The sequence below is a fragment of the Quercus suber genome, unplaced genomic scaffold (assembly GCF_002906115.3).
Source record: "Quercus suber isolate HL8 unplaced genomic scaffold, Cork oak 2.0 scaffold_6, whole genome shotgun sequence".
Lineage (NCBI taxonomy): Eukaryota > Viridiplantae > Streptophyta > Magnoliopsida > Fagales > Fagaceae > Quercus > Quercus suber.
In genome coordinates this window covers 2,866,293-2,889,230 of record NW_027069472.1, presented here as the reverse complement: position 1 = coordinate 2,889,230, position 22,938 = coordinate 2,866,293, and the positions used below count along the sequence as shown (strand labels likewise).

Here is a 22,938-nt window from a genome sequence, read left to right as displayed (position 1 = left end):
AAAATTAATATATTCCTAAAAGGGTATGTTGCCCATAAAAAATAAAATAGCAAATTTTTATTGTCCCCTTTTGCATGTGAGATTGTGCTAAGCCTCTGACCACAGCACATGGCCCAAAGCTGCGCCAGTTTGACAAAAGTGAACCGTGTTCTATACTCTGTGTATCCTCTCTGCTTCTTTTCTTTTTTTATGGTCCAAATCTATTTTACTAGTGCATGCATAAAAGGACACCATACCATCTCATTTTCAATTCCTATAAGATCCAGATTCACCGACAGATTTTAGTCCCAGCTAATCTTATGTTATATTCCATTTCTAGTTTAGAGGAAAATTTTTAGGTAACTTTGTAGTATAGAAAAATAGTATTTCCTCTTCTCATATTCATAATGAGCCTTATTACAAATTTAATGAATAAATTTTTTTTTTAAAAAGAATTGACCTAATTATAAATATGAAAAAAGAAGTATCATTAATCATACTTTAAAAGTACCTAAAAATTACTCATATTTATAGAAGTTAAGTGATAGATTTTAAAAAGACAATGAGTTTTGCTATAATTTACTAAGTGTTAGGTCACAATCTGAATGACCATTTGTGATTAACCCTAATTAATTAATTAATTAGCCAAGTTATTAATTAATCAATTTAACATGCAAATACATGGAAGCACAAACAAATCACCAAATACTAATTATGCAGCGGAAAAAATAAATGACACAGTGATTTGTTTACGAATGGGGAAAATCCTAACGGCAAAAACTCCACCGGGTGATTTTCAGGTCACCACTCCCGAAACTCCACTATTATCAAATCAAGCGGTTACAAGAAAGGAATCCCAAGTACCTTACCAACCTACAGTTGAACCCTTACCCTAATACCCAATTGGACTTGATCTTTAGTGACAGTCTCCACCTTTGATGCACGGCTCCCAAGTACGTGACTAACCAATGCGCGGATCCAAGTACGCGACTTCAGAACACCAACTTGAGAAAGAATGGTTGGCTGCAAAGTTCTTCAGTTCATCCACGTGATGAATAGCATACTAAGTGTATGACAGAATTCACAAAATTAATTAGTATGAAATGGTACATAAGACATAAGAGAAGTGTGCACTTAATATAACTCATTTTAATAAGGTGAACATAAGTTATGGCTTCTGTGTGAAGGTTGTGGGAGGTTTTTTTATGTTACAATTTTATCACCTTTTTTCTCAATACTAAACTGAACCTAGAAAGTTTTTAAAAGGGAGTACTTAAGAAAATAACTTAAATTATAAATTAAACAGTAATAAACAATATATGAATCTGTAAATTAGATAAAATGCTTATGTGAATCTATAATATAAAGGAATCGCTTGGGTTAATCAAGAGCCTGAAAAATGCTAATTGTTCATAGAATTTCAATGTCTATTTTACTGCCTCATTGAAAAGTGATTTCATATATATAATTAGTGATTTTTTTTTCTTTTATTTTGGCAATGCATTGAAGAGGGGTTAAATTGCTTTTTATTTTTTCTAAAGTCATTTAGTTAAACCACTTGGCAATTCTTTGTATTTTTAATGATGAAATCTCTCACTTATTGAATTATAAAAAAGAAAATAAATTATTTAGTGATATAAATTATTTAGTGAAACTGGTTGTCTTTGTTTTTGCCAGGCTTGTACCCTAAAATCTCCTCACCTACGCTTAGAAAAAAAGAAAATATAAAACCCAACTTGTCACCGCTTCCTCAGTTCCTCATTTGAGGATTCCATTTAAATTTCAACATCTAGATTTTTTGGCATATCACCGACAAGAATAATAATTTTGTTATTTATGTTTTGAAAAAAAAAAACATATACAATTTGTTCGCTCAGTCGGTGATTGATTGATTACCAATTCAATGAAAGCCGGACAAATTGAATAGGCAATTGACAAAATTTCTGAAGTACATATTTAATGTGTGTTTTATTCTTTTTCTTTTTTAGTTCGTGCACCGTTGTTCATACCCCTTTAATCTATCGTGTTAATGGTTGGATACTTGTATATCACATCTCACTTGCAGGAAGGTGTACCCTATAAATGTGGTTCACACCTTTATGTGAGAAATGTTGCACATAATGTGCATTAATGGTTTCACCTATTGTGAATGCTATCAAAAGTTGGTTTCCATGTCAGTACAACAAAAGGATGGATCGCCTCTTAATCAGTACCTCGCTTGTAATCAGCACAGTTATTGTAGCGTTGGCTCTTCCCTTTTTTGCGACTCTCATGTCATTGGTTGGAGGATTTCTACGTGCCACTGTTTCAATTATACTGCCATGCCTATGCTACTTGAAGATTTAAAGCAGTTATCGGAAAATTGGATGTAAAATAGTGATTATCTGGTGCATAATACTAATGGGTGTTGCATTGGCTATAAGTGGTACTTACATATCTCTTGTACAAATAATAGGGGATCTATAGGCAGATACTTTCTCTATGTTGATGTTAGAATTGTGGTACTGTAGTGTATTCAACTCTGTGTTGTCTTGTAGGGAATGCACATGATTTATTCAAACTGAGTTGTACTGTAGGGAATGCTTGATTTATTCATACTGAGTTGTCTTGTAGGGAAAAAAAAAGGTACATTACAGGATTACAAGTGTGAGTGAAGTCCCACATTGAATAAAGATAAGAAAAACAAATGGTTAATATAACATAATTGAGTACATACTTATTAAGCTTAAGTCTTTTGGGTTAAAGTATGTCTTTATATGTTATATTAATTACTCATGGAAACTCATCAAGGTGTTTATCCCTCCAATAAGTGGTATCAGAGCCTATGGTATTGTGCGGAGAAAGTGGTGAGGTGTTCATGGTCCCTACCTAGCGGGACAAAGAAAGCCTAAACGGCTCAAACACAAAGATCTTGAAATATATATATATATATATATATATTGCTAATGGTGCTAAATAATGGTATGATGCAAGGCTTCCATGGACATGGACGTGCAGAGTTCCCAGAGATGTGCGTGCAGGGTTGACACGTAGTTTTCATGGATGGAGCACAAGAGACCCATGAATGATACGTTAATGAAGTGAAAAGCCCATTAAATAAGATGGGGTGAGTAAGACTTGTTCATGGTCCACAAAGAGATCTTGAAGCCCACAGAGAGGCAAAAACTCACACTGAATAAAGATGAGAAGAACGAGTGATTAATATAATATAATTGAGCGCATACTTATTAAGCTTAGGCCTTTTGGGTTAAAAAAAACTCCTCAAGGTATTTATCCCCTCAACATATTACAATATATTCTTGAGGTATAATGAAATCATATTTAGTATCCATTTGAGAACAACTTATTTGATTTTTTTGTTGAAAGTACTATAGATAAAAGGGTTAAAGTTAAATAAAATAAGTAGATGACTCACGTGGGATTTGCAAATAATAAGAAATATAAACAATAAGCTAGCTTATAAGTACATCCCAAATAGGCACTTAGTATACCTTTTTTTTTTTTTTTTTTTTTTTTCTCAAACACAAAGATCTTGAAAAATATATATATATATATATATATATATATTGCTAATGGTACTAAATAATGGTGTGGTGCAAGGCTTCCATGGACATGGACGTACAGAGTTCCCATAGATGTGCGTGCGGGGTTGACACGTGGTTTCCATAGATGGTGCACAAGAGACCCATGGATGATACGTTGATGAAGTGAAAAGCCCATTAAACAAGATGGGGTGAGTAAGACTTGTTCATGGTCCACAAAGAGATCTTGAAGCTCACAGAGAGGCAAAAACTCACACACTGAATAAAGATGAGAAGAACGAGTGGTTAATATAATATAATTGAGCGCATACCCATTAAGCTTAGGCCTTTTGTGTTAAAGGAAGCTCCTCAAGGTATTTATCCGCTCAACATATTACAATATATTCTTGAGGTATAATGAAATCATATTTAGTATCCATTTGAGAACAATTTATTTGATTTTTTTGAAGTAGATGACTCACGTGAGATCTGCAAATAATAAGAAATATAAACAATAAGCTAGCTTATAAGTACATCCCAAATAGGCACTTAGTATACCCCTTTTTTTTTTTTTTTAAGACACTGTTACCCTAAATTAGATGTCAAGCCTTGGTACGATGGCAAGTTGTTTCCATCAAAAGTGACAAGTTGTGAGTTTGAGTCTAAGAATCAGCCTTTCCAATAAATTAGGAGTAAGGCTACTTACCATAATCTCTCCTAGACCCTGCAAAAGTGAGAGTTTTGTGGAGTAAGCATGACTTTCTTACATTGATACCCTAAATTCTCAAGATATTGACAATGGCTGTTTTACCTTATGCACTATTAGTAATGCAACAATGGCTGTTTGCGGTTACTTAATGTTTGGGTCAAATGTTCAGTCACAGATAACTTTAAACCTTCCAACTGATAAGCTTAGCTCAAGGGAGGCCAAATATGCATTAATGGTTACACCTATTGTGAATGCTATCAAAAGTTGGTTCCCACGTCAGTACAACAAAAGGATGTTTGGCCTCTTAATCAGTGCCTCGCTTGTAATCAGCACAGTTATTGTAGCGTTCGCTGTTCCTTTTTTTGCGACTCTCATGTCATTGGTTGGAGCATTGCTAAGTTCCACAGTTTCAATTATACTGCCATGCTTATGCTACTTGAAGATTTCGTGCAGTTATCGGAAAATTGGATGGGAAATGGTGGTTATATGCTTTATAATACTAATGGGTGTTGCACTGGCAATATCTGGTACTTACACATCTCTGGTACAAATAGTAGGGGATCTATAAGCAGATAATATCTCTATGATAATGTTAGAATTGCGTTACTGTATTCAACTACTGAGTTGTCTACCAAGGAACACTTGATTTATTAGATTTTGCTTCTGATTGATGTTCTACAATAAAGTTGATCTGCATTATTTGTAAAAGGCAGATGTTAGGAATTGGAGAAGTCTCCAACAATTTATAGAAATAATAGCTATTTTGGATAGAAATAATAGTGCCTTAGGTGAATGAAATTATTCTGAATTGGTGATTCTTGAATGCTCTCATGGAAACAACTTATTCTAGAGTGCTACGCTTAAAAGAGAACTGATTGCTCAACCCAGTTTGTAACCAATGCAAGTTTATAAGAGATGCACTATGTTTGTATTAGCACATATCCTAGGCACTACTGAACTTCGACAGTGTACTGGGACAGCTTGAAATATTTGGAATGAAGTAACAAATTGTGAGTTTTCAACTATAAAGAATTTGCTTTATCCAGTTCTTAGAGATCCATTTATTGTTGAAAAGTGGTCAATGCAAGTTTATAAGAGATGCACTATGTTTGTATTAGCACATATCCTAGGCACTACTGAACTTCGACAGTGTACTGGGACAGCTTGAAATATTTGGAATGAAGTAACAAATTGTGAGTTTTCAACTATAAAGAATTTGCTTTATCCAGTTCTTAGAGATCCATTTATTGTTGAAAAGTGGGCTAAAAGGTGCATGAAATTTTGTGTCTTGAAGAAATTATATAAATGATGCCCAAATTCCTATCAAGCAACAAGTCATTTGCAAGGAATATTTTCACTTACCAATCCAACTAATAATGCAACTTTTTTTCACAACTTGTTGAGATGGCACGATAAGATTAGTGAGTAATAAGTTTAACAATACTTTTCTTTTCTTTGATGACATGAAACCTTATCAAGGTAAGACTTTTTAGACTCACTCTAAAGAGTAAACCACAGATATACAACCCTACCATTTAGAACCGTGTATTAAGTAATACAGGATATCTGGATCTAATAATAGTTTTAGATGGAAAAAGTTTATGGGTCTAATAATACTTGTTAACTTAGACAATTTATGGAAAAAGTTTGTCCATAGACTTTCTCTTAACCTAAAGTAATTGCGATAACCACCGCGAATTCTTGGTGTAGTAATCACTCCACAAGTATAAATGATTGCGGGGTGCGGAGGACAAAAGCCGAGGTTCAAGTTTCCAGAAGAGAGCTTCACACATATATATACTTATATTTAGTATATTCTTGGTTCAAAATATTTCATAAAACTTGTTGATTTGACTTTATATGCACATGAATGAAAAATCACAAAAGCCCACAAAATTAATAAATAAATAAAAAGGGTTGGAAAATTAAAGAACAAAACGTACCTTAAATTTTAATGGATTATAAATAAGCAAAACGTGATAAGGATAGTTAAATTTTAATGAACTCTCAGGCCTAGAAAAGCTTGCATAACGGACCCCAAGTAATGCTCCAAAGAGTCCGGGTTCAAAAATAATCTTTCAGGGAGGGTTAAATAAAAAACAACGTGTTTTATTGAATTATAAAAAGTAAATTGTGATAAGGGTATTAATGAATTCTTTAGCCTCAGCTGATCAATTTGTTACTTTATTTTTTGAGCCATGTTAATAAGTGTTTTTAAGATAATAATTAATGATTCATTTTAAGATAATTTTAATATTATTTATATAAAAAATAAATAAAATTATTAAAATATTAATTACTTTTTTTTCTCATAAATTTTTTTTAAAAATGAATTATCATTCATGACCAAAGAATCGGTTACCATTTCCATTAAACAAAAACAATCAAAGCAATGCACTAGTCCCAAGACTGTTTTAGGGAGTTTCCTATAAAAAAAATTTTAAATTTATAAATGAGATGGTGTTGGTGCATTCAAGTAGGGACGGTAAAGTTAGTTTAAGTGGTTGTGGATAGGGGTCCCACAATGACAGAGAAGGTCAGGATTTATTAGAGGAAAGGTATAGCGTTTATTGAAGAGCATTAAATAAAAAATAAAAAAATTAATATATTCCTAAAAGGAAAGGTTGCCCATAAAAAATAAAATAGCACAAATTTTTATTGTCCCCTTTTGCATGTGAGATTGTGCTAAGCCTCTGACCACAGCACATAGCCCAAAGCTGCGCCGGTCATTTTGGATTCCTATAAGATCCAGATTCACCGACAGATTTTAGTCTCAGCTAATCTCATGTTAAATTCCATTTCTAGTTTAGAGAAAAAATTTTAGATAACCTCGTAGCATAGAAAAATGGTATTCATTCTTTTTGTATTTATAATGAATTTTATCATGAACTTAATGAGAAAATCCGATTATAAATATGAGAAACGAAGCATAATTTACCATACTTTAAAGGCACCTAAAAATTACTCGTGTTTAAAGAAGTTAGTTGGTAGATTTTAAAAAAACAATGAGTTTTGCTATAATTTATTAAGCATATGTGGAAAGTCACAAAATTATAATTAGTATGAAGTGGTACATAAGAGAAGTGTACGTTTAATATAACTTATTTTAATAAGGTGAACATAAGTTATTGCTTTTGTGTGAAGGTTGTGAGGTTTTTTTGTGTTACAATCTTATCACATTTTTTCTCAACACTTAAATGAACCTAGAAAGTTCTTAAAAAGGAGTACTTAAGAAAATAAATTAAATTATAATTATAAATTAAACAATAATATACAATACATGAATCTGTAAATTAGATAAAATGCTCATGTGAATCTATAATATAAAGGAATAGCTTGGGTTAATCAAGAGCCTGAAAAATGCTAATTGTTCATAGAATTTCAATGCCTATTTTACTGCCTCATTGAAAAGTGATTTCATATATATAATTAGTGATTTTTTATTTTATTTTGGCATTGCTTCGAAGAGGGGTTAATTTGCTTTTTTATTTTTCCAAAGTCATGTAGTTAAACCAGTTGGCAATTCTTTGTATTTTTAATGATGAAATCTCTCACTTATTGAATTATAAAAAATAAAAATAAAAATAAAAATTTATTTGTTCTTCACATGTAAGTTTATAGTCTAATTACATTTTTTTTATTAACGGTCTAATTAAATTTTAAGTGAAGCCTTTTCTTTATTTTCCCATGTCATATTCCATTTTTTTTTCTATTTATTTATATTGTGCAAATTGGAGTTCTAAGTGATGGTCCAATTATAAATTTGAAACGACATTTTTTATGATTTCACCTCTTTATCTACTTATTTCAAAAATAAATTATTTAGTGAAACTGGTTGTCTTTGTTTTTGCCAGGCTTGTACCCTAAAATCTCCTCACCTACGCTTAGAAAAAAAAGAAAATATAAAACCCAACTTGTCACCGCTTCCTCAGTTCCTCATTTGAGGATCCCATTTAAACTTCAACATCTAGATTTTTTGGCATATCACCGACAAGAATAATAATTTTGTTATTTATGTTTTGGAAAAAAAAAAAAAACGTACAATTTGTTCACTCAGTCGGTGATTGATTGATTGATTACCAATTCGATCAAAGCCGGGGGCAATTCACAAAATTTCTGAAGTACATGTTTTATGTGTGTTTTGTTCTTTTTCCTTTTTAGTTCGTGCACCGTTGTTCATACCCCTTTAATCTATCGTGTTATTGGTTGGATACTTGTATATCACATCTCACTTACAGAAAGGTGTACCTATAAATGTGGTTCACACCTTTATGTGAGAAAAGTTACAAGTAATGTTCCCCTTTGTTTGCACTTTCTGATGGCAAAAAGTATTTTTTACTTCAAAATTCAAAAAGCTAGGTATTTGGTGGGTATTAAAAAGTTACTTTAACAAGAAAGTTATTTTTTCAAAAAATGAAAGACTCCCATGAAGCCAAAAAACCTTCGGCCAGATTTTGCTAAAAAACCATTTCAACTTTCAGGAATTATTGGTTCAATTATCAAATTGCCCACTTATTTTATTAAAAACCTAAATTTACCCTTTGAAACCACTTCAAACCATCATGCCAGAATAGATAACACCATATTCAATAAGACAAAAACATTATTAAAATAGTGATATTGATATTATTAAAAATAGATAACATTATTAAAGTAAGACAGATAATATACTTGGTTCAAAATTTTTAGAATAACAAATAATTGATGCTAAAAAAACTAACATTATAAAAATAATATTAATATTAATAATAGTAATAGTAATAACAAATAATTATGGCAATAATATATTTATTATTCTTATTATTATTAAGTAGTTTTTTTTTTTTTTTGAGTAAGTATTATGAAGTAGTTGATTTAAAAATGAAATAAACTCTCTTATATATACATTGTTCTTTTTGGTAATTTACCGCTCAAACCACCACTTTTATAAGTGCAAGCTAAACGCTCAGTTTTTACCAAACATTTAGCTTTTTCAAAAAGCTCAGTTTCATACTGCACTTTTTGAAAACCTAACTTTTTTAAAAAGCCTAGTTTCAAAAAGCTAAACCAAACTCACCCAATACTACCTTCTGTTAGGTTCTAAAGACTTAGGATTTAATGTATTTAGAACTCAAATGTGTAATGTTGGCAAACCATGATCAAAACAATATGTTTAGTCTTGTTTAGGCTTGCTCAAAGTTGTTTAATTTATGTAAAGTTAGAATTGAGAGGCTGCAGATACATTGGTGCATTTCGGCCTGGCTTGATCGATTGAAAGTCGGCCAGAATGTTTTTCTGCAGAATTTTCTAACTCAGCCCTAGCTCATTAAACGTTTTGGGTTTTCTATTTTTTACCCTAGGTATAAAAGGAAAAACCCTAGCCACGTTTTTTAGAGTTGCTCTGGTTGTATTGTTACTCATACTTTACTGTTTGTGTGAATTTCTTATGAGATCATTGAGGAACTTTCCTTCATATAAACTTAGGGTTTTCAAGATAGAGATTATATCAACATCTTGATGATCAACTCAGTTGCTGCCTTTGGAGCTTAAAGAATAACAAGCAGGGGTGCTTGTATCTTGTGGAGAATCCAAGAAAGAATGAGTCTGTGGATTCGGAGCTTGCACGTGGTCGTGTCAGTTAGTTCTACTAGTGGGTAGCATTAGGAAGTCAAGTGAGGAGCTTGTAAGTTCTTTTGTATGAACTTCGATACTATCGCATAGTGGATTCAGGTTTACCTTAAGAATAGCTAGGTCAAATCATTTCCAGGTTTTTAACGTGTGGTTTCCTGGATCATCATATCATTGTGTTATTTATTTTTCCGCAGTTTTATATTCTTGATATGATTGTATGATTATGATAACCTAGATTTGCATAATTTGACTAAGTTAATAACTTGGTTAATTAACTAGGTTAATCTGGTTGGGTTAAAGGGTCTAAAACCGTTCACCTTCTTTTTAGCCTTTTGAGCTTTAAACATGTGTTTGTGTATTTGACTATGATTAAATCGATCATATTTACTAATCAATACAAGTATATCGTTGAATTTAATTGAAGAATTTAAGATGTAGCATGTTGTGATCATATTCAATATTGAGTTTTGGTACACCTTATTTCTTTTGGGCTTGTGCTCAATCCAAAGTGAGATAAAGTGTAGAATTTTAAGCTTGATCCATGATAAGAGAATGCTTTATATATAAAAGTTAGGTCTTCTCTCTGCTTTTAACATTAGACAAAATCCTAGATCACAATTTTCCTAGAGATTAGCGTGGCTTGCCACATCAAGCACGTCTTGTAAGAGAGAAAAATACATCATGCATCCGATATATGAGTTCTCCCCCTCACATTAGAGTGGACCCCACATTCCCGAGGGTAGCCCCTATATGAGAAGGAGGATTTATACACTCAATGCATAATATATCTCTTTGAAAGGAAGAGTATGAAGATAAAGAAATATTTGGATAGTATGCTAAGTACACACATACGTGCCTATTGTTAGTAATTTATTTAGGTTTATTCATGGTGTATAGAGTTATGTGCCTAAATCTTAACTTTTATTAATTATCAGTGTTGTAGAGCATATGCATTGGTTAAAAATTACACCAACACCTAAATAATTGCATCTAAATTTTATACTGTTATAACGAATTTTGAGGAATGTTCATGTACAAGTTGCTTGTATGGGATAACCTCTAGTGAACTTTCATTTCATAGTAGTTATTGGAAGCATCTTTTACAACGAACTTTAAGAGGAAGGATGTGAGATTATGAATTGTATGGATCGGTTAATAAGAATATGTGTTGTGTAAAACAATGGTTGGTTCCACATAAGATGTGTGAGGTAGATTTAGACCATATAAGTAATTATAAAGAACTTCAATTGACTAATATTTTTCTTGTCTTATAATGTGAAATTTTCTTCACCTATCTTTCTGTCATCTTCATGGTACTTACAACTTTAAAGATACTAAATGACCCAACCGAGCAGGGATGATAATGAAGCAATCTTATCAAATATCCTTTCATCCATATTCTTTGATTTCTTTTCATTCTTAATTTTTTTTTTCCCACCAATAAACAACTCTCTGAAATTTATGTAGCGGGCAGTGAGATTAAGTCCATGTGCAACGAGGGTGTGATACAGGCTGTTGAAAGCACATTGCAACTTTAGGGAAAGGGAATTAGAAGTGACATTCCTCATCATCCAACTAATCCAAATTTATTGTGGGACTACTAGGCATCAATGGCCAATGTGAGACAACTATAATCACAAATCAAAAGGCATTTAGACTTTAGAGCCCGTGAAAAATGTACATGGGTCCTACTCCTATGTCAATCAAAACATGAAAAGAACATCCACAAGTGTTCAATCATGCAATCATGTTTATTAACATATACTTCAATGTCTACAAGAACATCATGTACCAATGTCACATTATAGATCTAGAGAAAGAGTATTTGGTTGCCACACAATCCCACCTATTTTTAATAGCCCTGCTTTGGACCATTAAAAAATATTCTATAGATATACCATGTTTGGCACATAGGGGATGGAAAAGGAAAGGAAAGACAATAAAGGAGTGGAGAAGAAGAAAAGATTAAAGAATATAAGAATACTATTCCTTTTAAATATTTGGCATGGAAAGTAGAAAGATTGGAACAAGAATCAGCAAGTAGGACTGTGCATAGAACCTGATTTCCTGATCAAATTCAACCAATATAATGATTATAATCCAATCCTAAGATAATGGATTCGTTTTTCTTAAACTTATGGACTGAATTAAGTTGAGTTTTTTAGAAATTGTTGATTTATTTGGTGTAGAATTTGTATTCTTCTCAACTCAATGAATCTCAACCAAATTGTTATATATATATATATATATATAAAGCAAAAACCGACCAACCCAAACCAATAACATATGGATTAGCTTGGATTGGTTATTTTTAATACTTATGGACGAATTTGAGTTGGTGGTTCTTATCCTAATAAGGTCAGTTTGGATTGAAAATCCTTAAAAACCAACTGGTGCACACCTCTATCCTCAAGTGAGTTTCAATTCAGCGAATAGTGTGGCCTACTCTTTGAACTTGTTCTCTTTGGACTTGTAGACATGAGAGGAAACAAACTAATAAAACTAGATCCATATTTTTAATATAAACATCTAAGAATCAAATTCTCTGTTTCCTGTTGTAATTATTGAATTTAAATTTTCTTTTTTATATTTAAAAAAAAATCCATCTTTTCAGTTTTCTCCAAACAAATAATAAATCTCTCAGAAGTCATATCCCTTTTTTCCATCTTCTTAATTTTTTCCCCTCCTATCCTTAAACCCAAACATAGGAAACATAACCGAACAATTCAAAAACCATTACACTCACTCATCTAAAATGTTGGGTTAAGAAACATGAAAAATGTAATTCCCATATATGTAATGTAAGAGATAGATAGAGTTGTGCACGCACGTGCTAGCCATTAAACCAACTCATATGCAATCACCAAACTTGATGGTAGGGCTCGTTAAAAAAAAAAAAAAAAGGAATGGTAGGCAACCACTTGAATAATAACCCTCTTGCTTCCACACCATGCAATCATAATCAAAGTTTATAAAACCCTTTGTCACAGGATAATGAAACAAGTTGCATGAAAATCATTTTCTGAGTATTAAAAATGAGTTTTGTTTGTGAACAAGAAAGATCCATTTGTAATGGGATCATGCTTTGCACGGTACAAGCACAAGCACGGAAAAAGGACCAAAGGAAAATACACCGATTGCAGTAGTATTTCATGTTCTTGCATGTGGGTATGTTCTATATAACTTCCACATGGGGTATGTGGCCTTATTGATTTCAGTGCTCTTGATTCATGCCCAATAATATGATATGTACCCCCATCGCTGAGGATATAGATGCACTTATTTAAACTTAATTTACTATATTTTTTGCATCACCGAAATATATATAAATATTTCATGGTCTCCATATCCATGTAATTAAATTGTTCTATCTACGCATGAAACCAACCACTTTATCACAAGCTTTATTCATGGAATAATAAATTAATAATTACTTTAATGTATATGCATATATCCATTATTTTATTCTCATTTTCTAACCCAACTCTTTTAAGTCTAAACTTTGAGATAGACAAGAGTGGCATTTAGTGTTTTGTTACCCAAGAAGCTATAAGGATTGAAAAAGTTTAAGAGTAATACTTTTTCTTCAAACATGATTAATGAAAATCCTACAATTCATATGAGAATGGAGATTTCGCTTTTAGATACTAAATAATTACCACTAGGTTTGAAGTATTTGACAATTGAGGAGAGTTTATTCAAAGCCCAAATAGGGGTTTCCGGCCAATAAAAGGCACACCATAGAAAAATGACAAGGATTTTGTTAACTTCACCTTTCTTGACCTGGATGAAGTGCTTTAGTTTGTGGAATGGATAACTTATTCTTACATACATATGAATATATGATTAATTTAATGTTCTATTTATCCAATTCTCATATGATAGAACTTTTTGGAGTACATCTTGCAATATGAAACGTATTCTTTTTCTTGATAGCATTTGCCCCATATATATATATATATATATATTGGTAGGGTTAGTTTTTGATATTTGAGCACTATATTTTGTTTTTTCTTTGGGAGTATTTGAGGGACTAAATTGATTTCATTTTGTTTAGGTTAATAACATATCCACCTCATTTGAGTAGTGATAATTTACGGAATGAGAGAGAATTGACGCAAAAGCTAGTAACTTCCAAAAAAAAAAAAAAAAATATAATTTCAGGGATCAAATTCGAGCTTTCTAAAATTAAAGAACTAAAGCACAACTTACTCCAAATTTCAAGAATCAAAAATATAATTTACCCAAAAGTAAATTATAAAATAAAAGCAGAAAATAATAAACCATTCAAGTATAAAAATAAAAAATTAAATAAATAAATAAATAAAGTAACAAGTGACAGTTCGTGTCTAACCCAAGAAATGGTATATGGGCCTAGATCTAGGTGATGAAAATTGGATTGAGCTATTGAGGTAGAGGACTTATTGGATGGGAGATTGGCTAGGCCTTGAGACCAACATGGGGCTTGACTAACCCAAGAAAAGGTTATGGGCCTTGATTTATGTGATGAAAAATGGGTTGACGTGGGGATTTATATGATGGGATATTAGCTTGGGCTTAACTAATCCAAGAAAGCTCTATGGGCCTTGATCTAGGAAATAAAAATTGGGTTGAGAGCTTGAGATAGAGGATTTATAGGCTTGGAAATTGGCAAGGCCCTCCTATATGCTGTCTGACATAAGACAAAACCACAATAAATGGGATTATTAAGGGCTGTTTGGATTTGCTGTTTTCATAATTCATAATTCTGTTTCCATCACTCATAATTCAAAAATGGTGGGACCCATGGCTGATAAGTCCGTTTAGTTTTTGACTTTTTGTTTCCATCACTTAATTCTCTGATTTTTGAGTGATGAGTTATGAAAATTGAAAACTCATTTTAGGTGTTTTCAGTTTCCATAATTCTGTTTTCAGTGGCATTTTCGTAATTAAGACTACATACTAGTCCCACGGTCAGAGTCCAGCCACAACTTTTGACTTTTTTTTTCTTCAATGGGTTTGGTGAGTTTGGTTTCTTCATCTTTTTTTCTTTTTTTTTTCATGCTGGGTCTTGGTCTACTTCATTAAGTTTGTTTTTTTTCTTTTTTTTCTTTTTTTTCACTGGGTTAGGTGAGTTTGGGTACTGGGGGTAGAAGGGAAAAAGAAAAAAAAAAAAAAAAAAAANTTGGCCTTATTTACAGTGTTGTTTGATGTTGAATGCTGTGCCTGCTTGATGGTAAAATATTACTATTTTGTGAATTATATGTTAAGGTATGGTGTGCTCAGATACTCTTTTATCAAGACTTAACCACTAATCATGACACACATATGAGGCATTTATGAAATTTGCTTTTATAATAATATGAAATTACAAAGCAAATTTATGAGGCTCTTCTAATGCTTGTGTAAAGGTTAGTATTGCCTCATATGAGCGTGCACAAGCATTAGATTTACACATATAAACTGAATTTACATATGCTCTACGTGTGCATAAGGCTCTTTTTTTTTTTTTTTTTTTTTTTTATTTAGTGTTATAATTTTCTATGAATCACAATTTGTTTTAAGTATCTGTTCGATAATAATATGTTCTTGAGAACTACTCATATAGCCATGAGTGTCATTTGGCTAGCTCCAAAAATTGAAATTAGCTTTTTTTTTTTTTTTTTTTTTCTTTTCTTGGTATAAAGTTGAGGATGTTTTTGAAAAAAAAAAAATTTAGAGATATATTTTTACAATGTTATCCTTAAGTTTTGCCCCTATTTAAATGTGGGCTATATAGAAGACTGAACGTTTAAATTTCAGTTTGTAAACTAGTGGGAGACTGTAATAGATTTATGAGGCATTTTTTAGGGGGAATTAATGGATGTATTTTTACTGCTATATCCTCAATTGTTTTCAGTTATTAAACGTTGGATTTGAAGGTATTTTAGAAAATTTAATGAGGCATTTTTTTAGGGGCAGTTAATGGACGTATCTGTTCTGCTTTGTCTTCAATAAGAGTCCAAATCTTCTGTCTCATCAAATATGCTCCACTTCATGCTCCACTAATAAAATTTAAACAGGTAGACTCTCTCATTAAATGAGGTAACTCTAACTTTAACTCTCACGTTACTGAAACGTTAACGTTAAAATCCCTTTCTTTTTTTTTTCTTTTTTTTCTTACACAGCTTTTTTGGACTCCTCTGTTTCCGACTTTTGATTTCTTTCTTTTCTCTTCTCCATGTGGTTTGAGTCAACAAGAACTTTTGGCTGAGTTTTGTCTCTTGCTGCAGCCTTTGTTTTGATTTGGACTCTTCCCCTCTATTGTCGCATTATATTACTCTCTCAAAGTGTTTCCAGCTTTTGCTTTTATTTTTGTATGGCACAGAGGCTCCTTTTGTTTCAACTTTTGAGAGACTACTGCTGGAAACAAGCAACCTTCAAGGCTTTCAAGGTTTTTTTTTTTTTTTTCTCTTCTATATGTGGTTGACGTCTCAAGTGTTCATCTTCATCCTCACTTCGCCCGGTTACAGACACATCCTTACTTCATCTTCAAGTGTTCATCTGCTTCTATTGGTTTCTACAAAGTGACTTGTCTATTGTGATAATGGTGTTTGATTTTTGTTCCATTATGAAACATGTGGAAAGAAAAACGTTTTTGGACGATCTAAAGGTTGTAGTCATTAAATAATTGGGGTTGCTGGATTTTGTATTTTACATGTTTGTTGAAATTCTTAAATGAGTGATTAGGACGGGAAGCTACTCCATAGAAGCTCTCTTATATATATCTTATTGCAGAGATTACAATTTGATTTGAATATATAGATAACATTTTATTTAAATTCCAGATTTCATTATTTTATCAAACTCTATTTGATAAGTACTGACTGGATTAATGGATATCTGCTGAGAATGCTTGGACTGATATGTTTTGGTTTTGTGTTTCAATTGAGATAAGGTCAGAGATGTCTCAAATGGATTTTTTTTTTTTTTTTTTTTTTTTGAGATGAAACCGTACCTATTCTGCAGGAACAAAAGTCAGCAAAGCAAATTGAACTTGCTGGAGAAGCTTGTCTGAAAGAGAAGAATTGAGTTCATCTTTTCCTCTTTAATTATGTACAAAAGCTCAGCAACATTTATGAAGTAATGTACAATAGTCAAGCCACATAAATGAATAAGTGATGTTAAACTTGTGGGACACGTTGGAAGGAAGAAAGAAAAGAAACAAGCAAAAGGCAAGGGTCATTCGGCCAAGGGAGAGCTAAAGAAAAGAAATTGGTTGAAGCAAAGTCAAGATAAGTTGGCTTGCATATATTTTGACTTGATGTGAAGAGTGTGAAAGGGAGAAAAAAAGGAAAAATAAGAAATAAAAAGAGAGCCATTCGGCCATTTGAAGGGGTGAAGAGTGAAAGAGTGAAGTCCCAAACTTTGCTTCTCAAGGCTAACTGTGCTGTCAGTTGTGTTGCTTGGCTAGCCACTGTGATTGGCCTTTGCTTGGAGCTATCAAGAAGAGGCTAATCCATAGGCAGGAGTAACTTTGTCAAGTGAAGCTAGTTACATTGTACTGTCATGTTAGGCTAATAGGATCTCATATATAAATTTAAAATCCACAGAATTTTCTCTATATGGATTATGACTTTCAATTGACTCTAGAGTCAAGAACTTTGTCACTACAATTAAATAGGACTCCATGAACAAAATTAGGCAAGTGCCACAAATACAAAATTCAAGGAAGATAATTTTTAAAGCAAGTAGAAGTTTTAGGCCTACAAACAAACAAAAAACGATGCTCCTCCCCAAATACAAAAGTTCAAGAAGCCTTTTGCTAACAAGATCTAACTAAAAGACACATTTGGAAAACCATAGTAAAAGATAAAAAATTTGCAAAATTAAGTTAATATCTCAATGCATGATCTCTATGGACTTGGATCGTGGTTGATAAATTCCTACAAGCAATCACACTTCTATCTTCAATTCTATCTTGTTATTCAACATCTTCATAATTTCATTGATTTCCCACCTTGGGTAATTGTGCCTACATATCAATGTATAACAATTAGAAATCAAACAACACTGTAAATAAGGCCAATTCATACAATAAGTAGTAAATTACCTCAACAGCCCTTGTTAGTCCCTACTTGATGCATCATCAAGCGTGTTTTGTGTGGCTGCATCAGAAAATGCAGTAACAATTAGGACAACTATCAAACATTCCAAACAATAGAATCACGGTTACACAGCCAACACCTCACCAATGGACTGGACGTGCAAAGGAGATATATGTGTTAATAGGAAAAGAGACCCACCACTGTTGAGAAATTTGACAAAATATAACATACCCTCGTCAAGTTGATCTCTTGTTATGCAAAAATCCCAAAAACAGCATTACCAATAGACAATGTCTAAAAGATATGTAGAAAAAAAATTGGATCAAAACACTCACCACCATTGTAGTGGCCATTAATCTAATGAAGAGGAAATAAGGACAGTCAACATGGGAGAGAATGGGGAAATTTTGGTCAAAAGTGAAGATCTTTTTTTTTTTTTTTTTCTTTTAGAGGAAAATTGAAGAATTAGGAGACTGCACTATTCATTGAATTTGTGTTTATGTCTGGGAGAGTGGGCTCCTTTTTTATAGGCATTTTTGTTTTTGGGAGTTAAGATAGTAATTAACAGTTATCTTAAATTGAACATGCTAAATAATTGGTAGTTTTTTATTTGAAAAACTAAAATTTAGGACACGTGTGAGTGAAATTTTACATTGAATAATAATGAAAAGAGTGACTATTTAATATAACAGAGTTGGGTCCAAACTTATAAGCTCAAGTTTTTGGGTTATGTAGTGTCCCTATATATTCTATTAACTTCTCAATTGAAGACCTTCCAAGGTATTTTCTCCCTTATAAGTGGTGTTAAAGCTCTTGGTGGTGTGTGGCAAGGTGTCAAGGTTCCTTTTAGTAGTTGGAGCAAGGACTAAGTGTGTGTACTTGAAACCCACACAAGTGTACGGTGTGTAAGACAAGCACATAAAAGCCCATATAGAGATGATCCTATAAATAGGCCTAACAAAAGAGTATTGCCAATTGTAAATGATTTGTTGTGGCACGAGGTTTTGATGGACATGGACATGTGGGCCAATTCCTATGGAAAAGCGTACAAAATTGACTCCTGGTTCCTATGAATGGAGTGCAAAAAGCCCATTTATGACACATTAGTGAAAGATAAAGCCCATAGGTAAGTGGCACTTGTAGGGCTTGTTTGTGATTCACATAGTAATCCAAAGTCCTCCGAGAACCAATAACTCACATGAGAGAGAGAGAGAGAGAGAGAGAGGTGTAAACGTTCGAGCGAAATCTCATGTTAAATAAGAATGAAAAGAGTAAAAAATTAATATTATATAGTTGGGCCAAACTCATAATCTTAAACTTTTGAGTTAAGTGGTGTCCCAAACACATATTATTGTTATGTGAGTTATTTTATTTTATTTTTAAAGAACTTCATAAAATGGATTTTAATTTTATAGTGATAGAGATGCCTCAACTCCTAAGTGCAGCTTTTGTAGAACTATAATTGAGGATAGATATTGTAATGACTTTTTTGAAAATACATGGTGCATGATATTGCTTCTAAAACTTCAGAAAATAATTTGATATATACCAAAAATCAATGCATAGGAATCGCCATGCAACTACTCATTACTACTATTATTATTAGGACGGCAATGCCCTAGTAACAGTGAATGATTTAGGTGGTTAGGGCACAACAAACAATAAGATTTATGGAGTCTTGCAAACAACTCTTGCACCCTGACAGAAAGCATAGGTGCCAAGCTGCCAGCTGTGGTAGCTAAAGACATATCATTCTTGTGTGCTTAAACCCAGTAAGTGCGGGGCTGTGGTAGCTAAAGACATCATTCTTGTGTGCTTAAACCCAGTAACAGTGGGTTTGGATAGCAATTAATCCAGAGTTTGCGTTTTCAAAGCGCGTTTTCTCCTTCTTTTTTTTTTTTTTTTTTTTTTTTTTTTTTTTTTTTTTTTTTTTTTTTTTTTTNTTTACTAAAAGTAACAAAATAGCATGTTAGCTATAATTGAGATTGTTCATTAGACACGTGTGAGTGAAATTTTACATTGAATAATAATGAAAGAGTGACTATTTAATATAACAAGTTGGGTCAAACTATAAGCTCAAGTTTTTGGGTTATGTAGTGTTCCCTATATATTCTATTAACCTCTCAATTGAAGACTCCCCAAGGTATTTTCTCCCTTATAAGTGGTGTTAAAGCTCTTGGTGGTGGGTGGCAAGGGTCAAGGTTCCTTTTGTAGTTGAGCAAGGACTAGTGTGTGTTCTTGGAACCCACACAAGTGTACTGGTAAGACAAGCACATAAAAGCCCATATAGAGATGATCTATAAAAGGCCTAACAAAGAGTATTGCCAATTGTGTAGATATGTTTGGCACGAGGTTTTGATGGACATGGACTGTGGGCCAATTCTATGGAAAAGGTACAAATTGACTCTGGGTCCTATGAATGGAGTGCAAAAGCCCATTTATGACACATTAGTGAAGATAAAGCCCATAGGTAAGGGCCTTGTAGGGCTTGTTTGGATTCACATAGTAATCCAAAGTCCTCCGAGACCAATGACTCACATGAAGAGAGAGAGAGAGAGAGAGGTGTAAACGTTCGAGGAAATCTCATGTTAAATAAGAATGAAAAGAGTAAATTAATATTATATAGTTGGGCCAAACTCATAATCCTAAACTTTTGAGTTAAGTGGTGTCCCAAACACATATTATTGTTATGTGAGTTATTTTTTTATTTTATTTTTAAAGAACTTCATAAAATGGATTTTAATTTTATAGTGATAGAGATGCCTCAACTCCTTAGTGCAGCTTTTGTAGAACTATAATTGAGGATAATATTGTAATGACTTTTTTGAAAATACATGGTGCATGATATTGCTTCTAAAACTTCAGAAAATAATTTGATATATACCAAAATCAATGCATAGGAATTGCCATCAACTACTCATTACTACTATTATTATTAGGAGGCATGCCCTAGTAACAGTGAATGATTTAGGTGGTTAGGGCACAACAAACAATAAGATTATGGAGTCTTGCAAACAACTCTTGCACCCTGACAGAAAGCATAGAAGTGCGCTGTGGTAGCAAAGCTTCTTTGCCAGCTGTGGTAGCTAAAGACATATCATTCTTGTGTGCTTAAATCCCACTAACAAATTACAAATTTGACTTCTTGTGCTATACACTAATGGGTTGCAGTATTCATAAGGAGCAAGTAGGCCCTCTAGCAGTTGTTAAATAGCTGTTCCTCCACAAACCTCATTTACATATACATGATTTTTACTTCACCCAAATTTAAGGACCTGCCCCAATGTGAAGGACCATTAGGTAGATTTGTCAGAGGCCATAATTAGGCAAAATTGGTGCAATTAAGTAGGGTCATTCTCATCTCAGTATCCATGTGCCCCAATACTCTCCAATTTTCAACTTGGGCTTTTCATACTATTAACTCTCTCTCCCACATGTGAAATATAAAAAGCAGAACTATACAATTTCAGCCTCTACAGTATCTGGATGCCTTTGAAGTAACCTAACTTTGCTTGGTCAAAATGGTTAATATTTCTTGTCTAACATGCTCTTATAGTAGGAAAGATAAAAGCATTAATTGTGACGATGATCTGGACCTGGCTATATGACCATCACTAGTTTTTTTTTTTTTTTTTCAAATCTTTTGTTTGGTTTTGCTAAGCAACTTATTTTGGTTTTTTTGGGGGGGGGGGGGGGGGTGGGGTGTTGTTGAAGTGGTCTATACATTTTGGTACATTGTTGGTATAGGACTAAAGTTATACCCTCAACATCAAGAAAATTCTCTCGTTGAGCCACATTGTGCACAACAGAAGCCTTCAGCTTCAGATAAAAATAGGCTGAGTTCTAACACTTTTGGGTGAATTGTCTTTTTGTTTTCCCAATTCAATTTTATTTATTATTATTATTATTATTATTTTTTCATTTTAGCCTTCAAACTTTAACATCCATGTTAAATTGGTCCTTTGGTTAATTGCCATTTATGAAACTGTCTATAGTTATACATATAAGATGGCATTGTTTTACTGGATTTAATGACAATAGTAATTGACCCGTATGAAAATTAATTACTAACTCAATATGTTTTGAAAAAAGTTGTATATGTAACATTACTTGTTTAAGAGATCCATGTGTGTATCTCAGGCTGTCTTAGTTGGAGACAACGGAGGAAGCCTCACACTACACATCAACACGAGTGAACAATAGTCACGGGATAAATGGGACTGGCCTTAGAAAAACTCAATTGTCCTGCATGTTTTGAAATGCTATTGAAATGTTTGAGTGAGCCTATATTGGACTCGATCAGCACCAGGAAAAAGAGTTCAAATGCCAGTCATTTTCCTTTTCAGACTCCATGTAGTCCTCTCTCGGCAACTATTGTAATAAAGGCAGTTGTATTGGTATTGCTAATTTGGTACAACCTATAAAAGTGTTTGATATTCTTTATGTTGTTGGATTTATGTTGCTGTCTTTATGCATGTAAAATATACACCTCTATTCATCGCTGTTTCATCATGTATTTGGAACCAAATTTCTCACCAAAGAAACCCTTTAAACTTATCATTGATCTTTATATTAAGTATAAATTTTGAAAATCTAACTATTGAATTGCATGTTCTTATTATATTTTTCATGTTTGTAAAATTTCAAGAATATTAAAAATCAATTGCTATATTATCAAACAAATGTTAAAATTTCAAGTTTTTATAATCTAAAATTGTATATAAAAAATAAGTTTATTGATCAAATAATAAGTAATATTAGATTCGAATAAAATTTGATGTGCACGTTAAGAACATAAAGATTATGAAATTTAACGATTAAATTTTTAAAATTCATTAAAAAGAAAAAAAAAAACAAATAAAAAGATATATGAAAATTTTAAAGAGTTTAACTTTATTTTTGTATTTGATCAAAAACTATTTGAATTTCAGCAGGATTTATTTTGTGTGCAGTGATTGGTGATGTCTTTCAAATGGTTTTCTAAGAAGAAAACAACTGAAAGTCTAAGAGCATCCGCATCAATAGATCTAAAATTTTTTTAAATTTGCACATC

The 22,938-nt window shown here is 32.5% G+C and overlaps 1 protein-coding gene across 1 annotated transcript; it reads left to right on the top strand.

The window, feature by feature from the left end:
* The first annotated feature begins 4,336 nt into the window (after positions 1–4,336).
* On the top strand, positions 4,337–4,777 carry LOC112024325 (amino acid transporter AVT1I-like). The gene has a single exon (XM_024056964.1). It carries the CDS (start codon positions 4,337–4,339, stop codon positions 4,775–4,777), a length of 441 nt encoding a protein of 146 aa, XP_023912732.1.
* The last annotated feature ends 18,161 nt before the right edge of the window (positions 4,778–22,938 follow it).

What these genes read in the sequence shown, in the direction of transcription:
- LOC112024325 (XM_024056964.1), top strand. Translation starts at nt 4,337, where the DNA reads ATGGCTGTTTGCGGTTACTTAATGTTTGGGTCAAATGTTCAGTCACAG.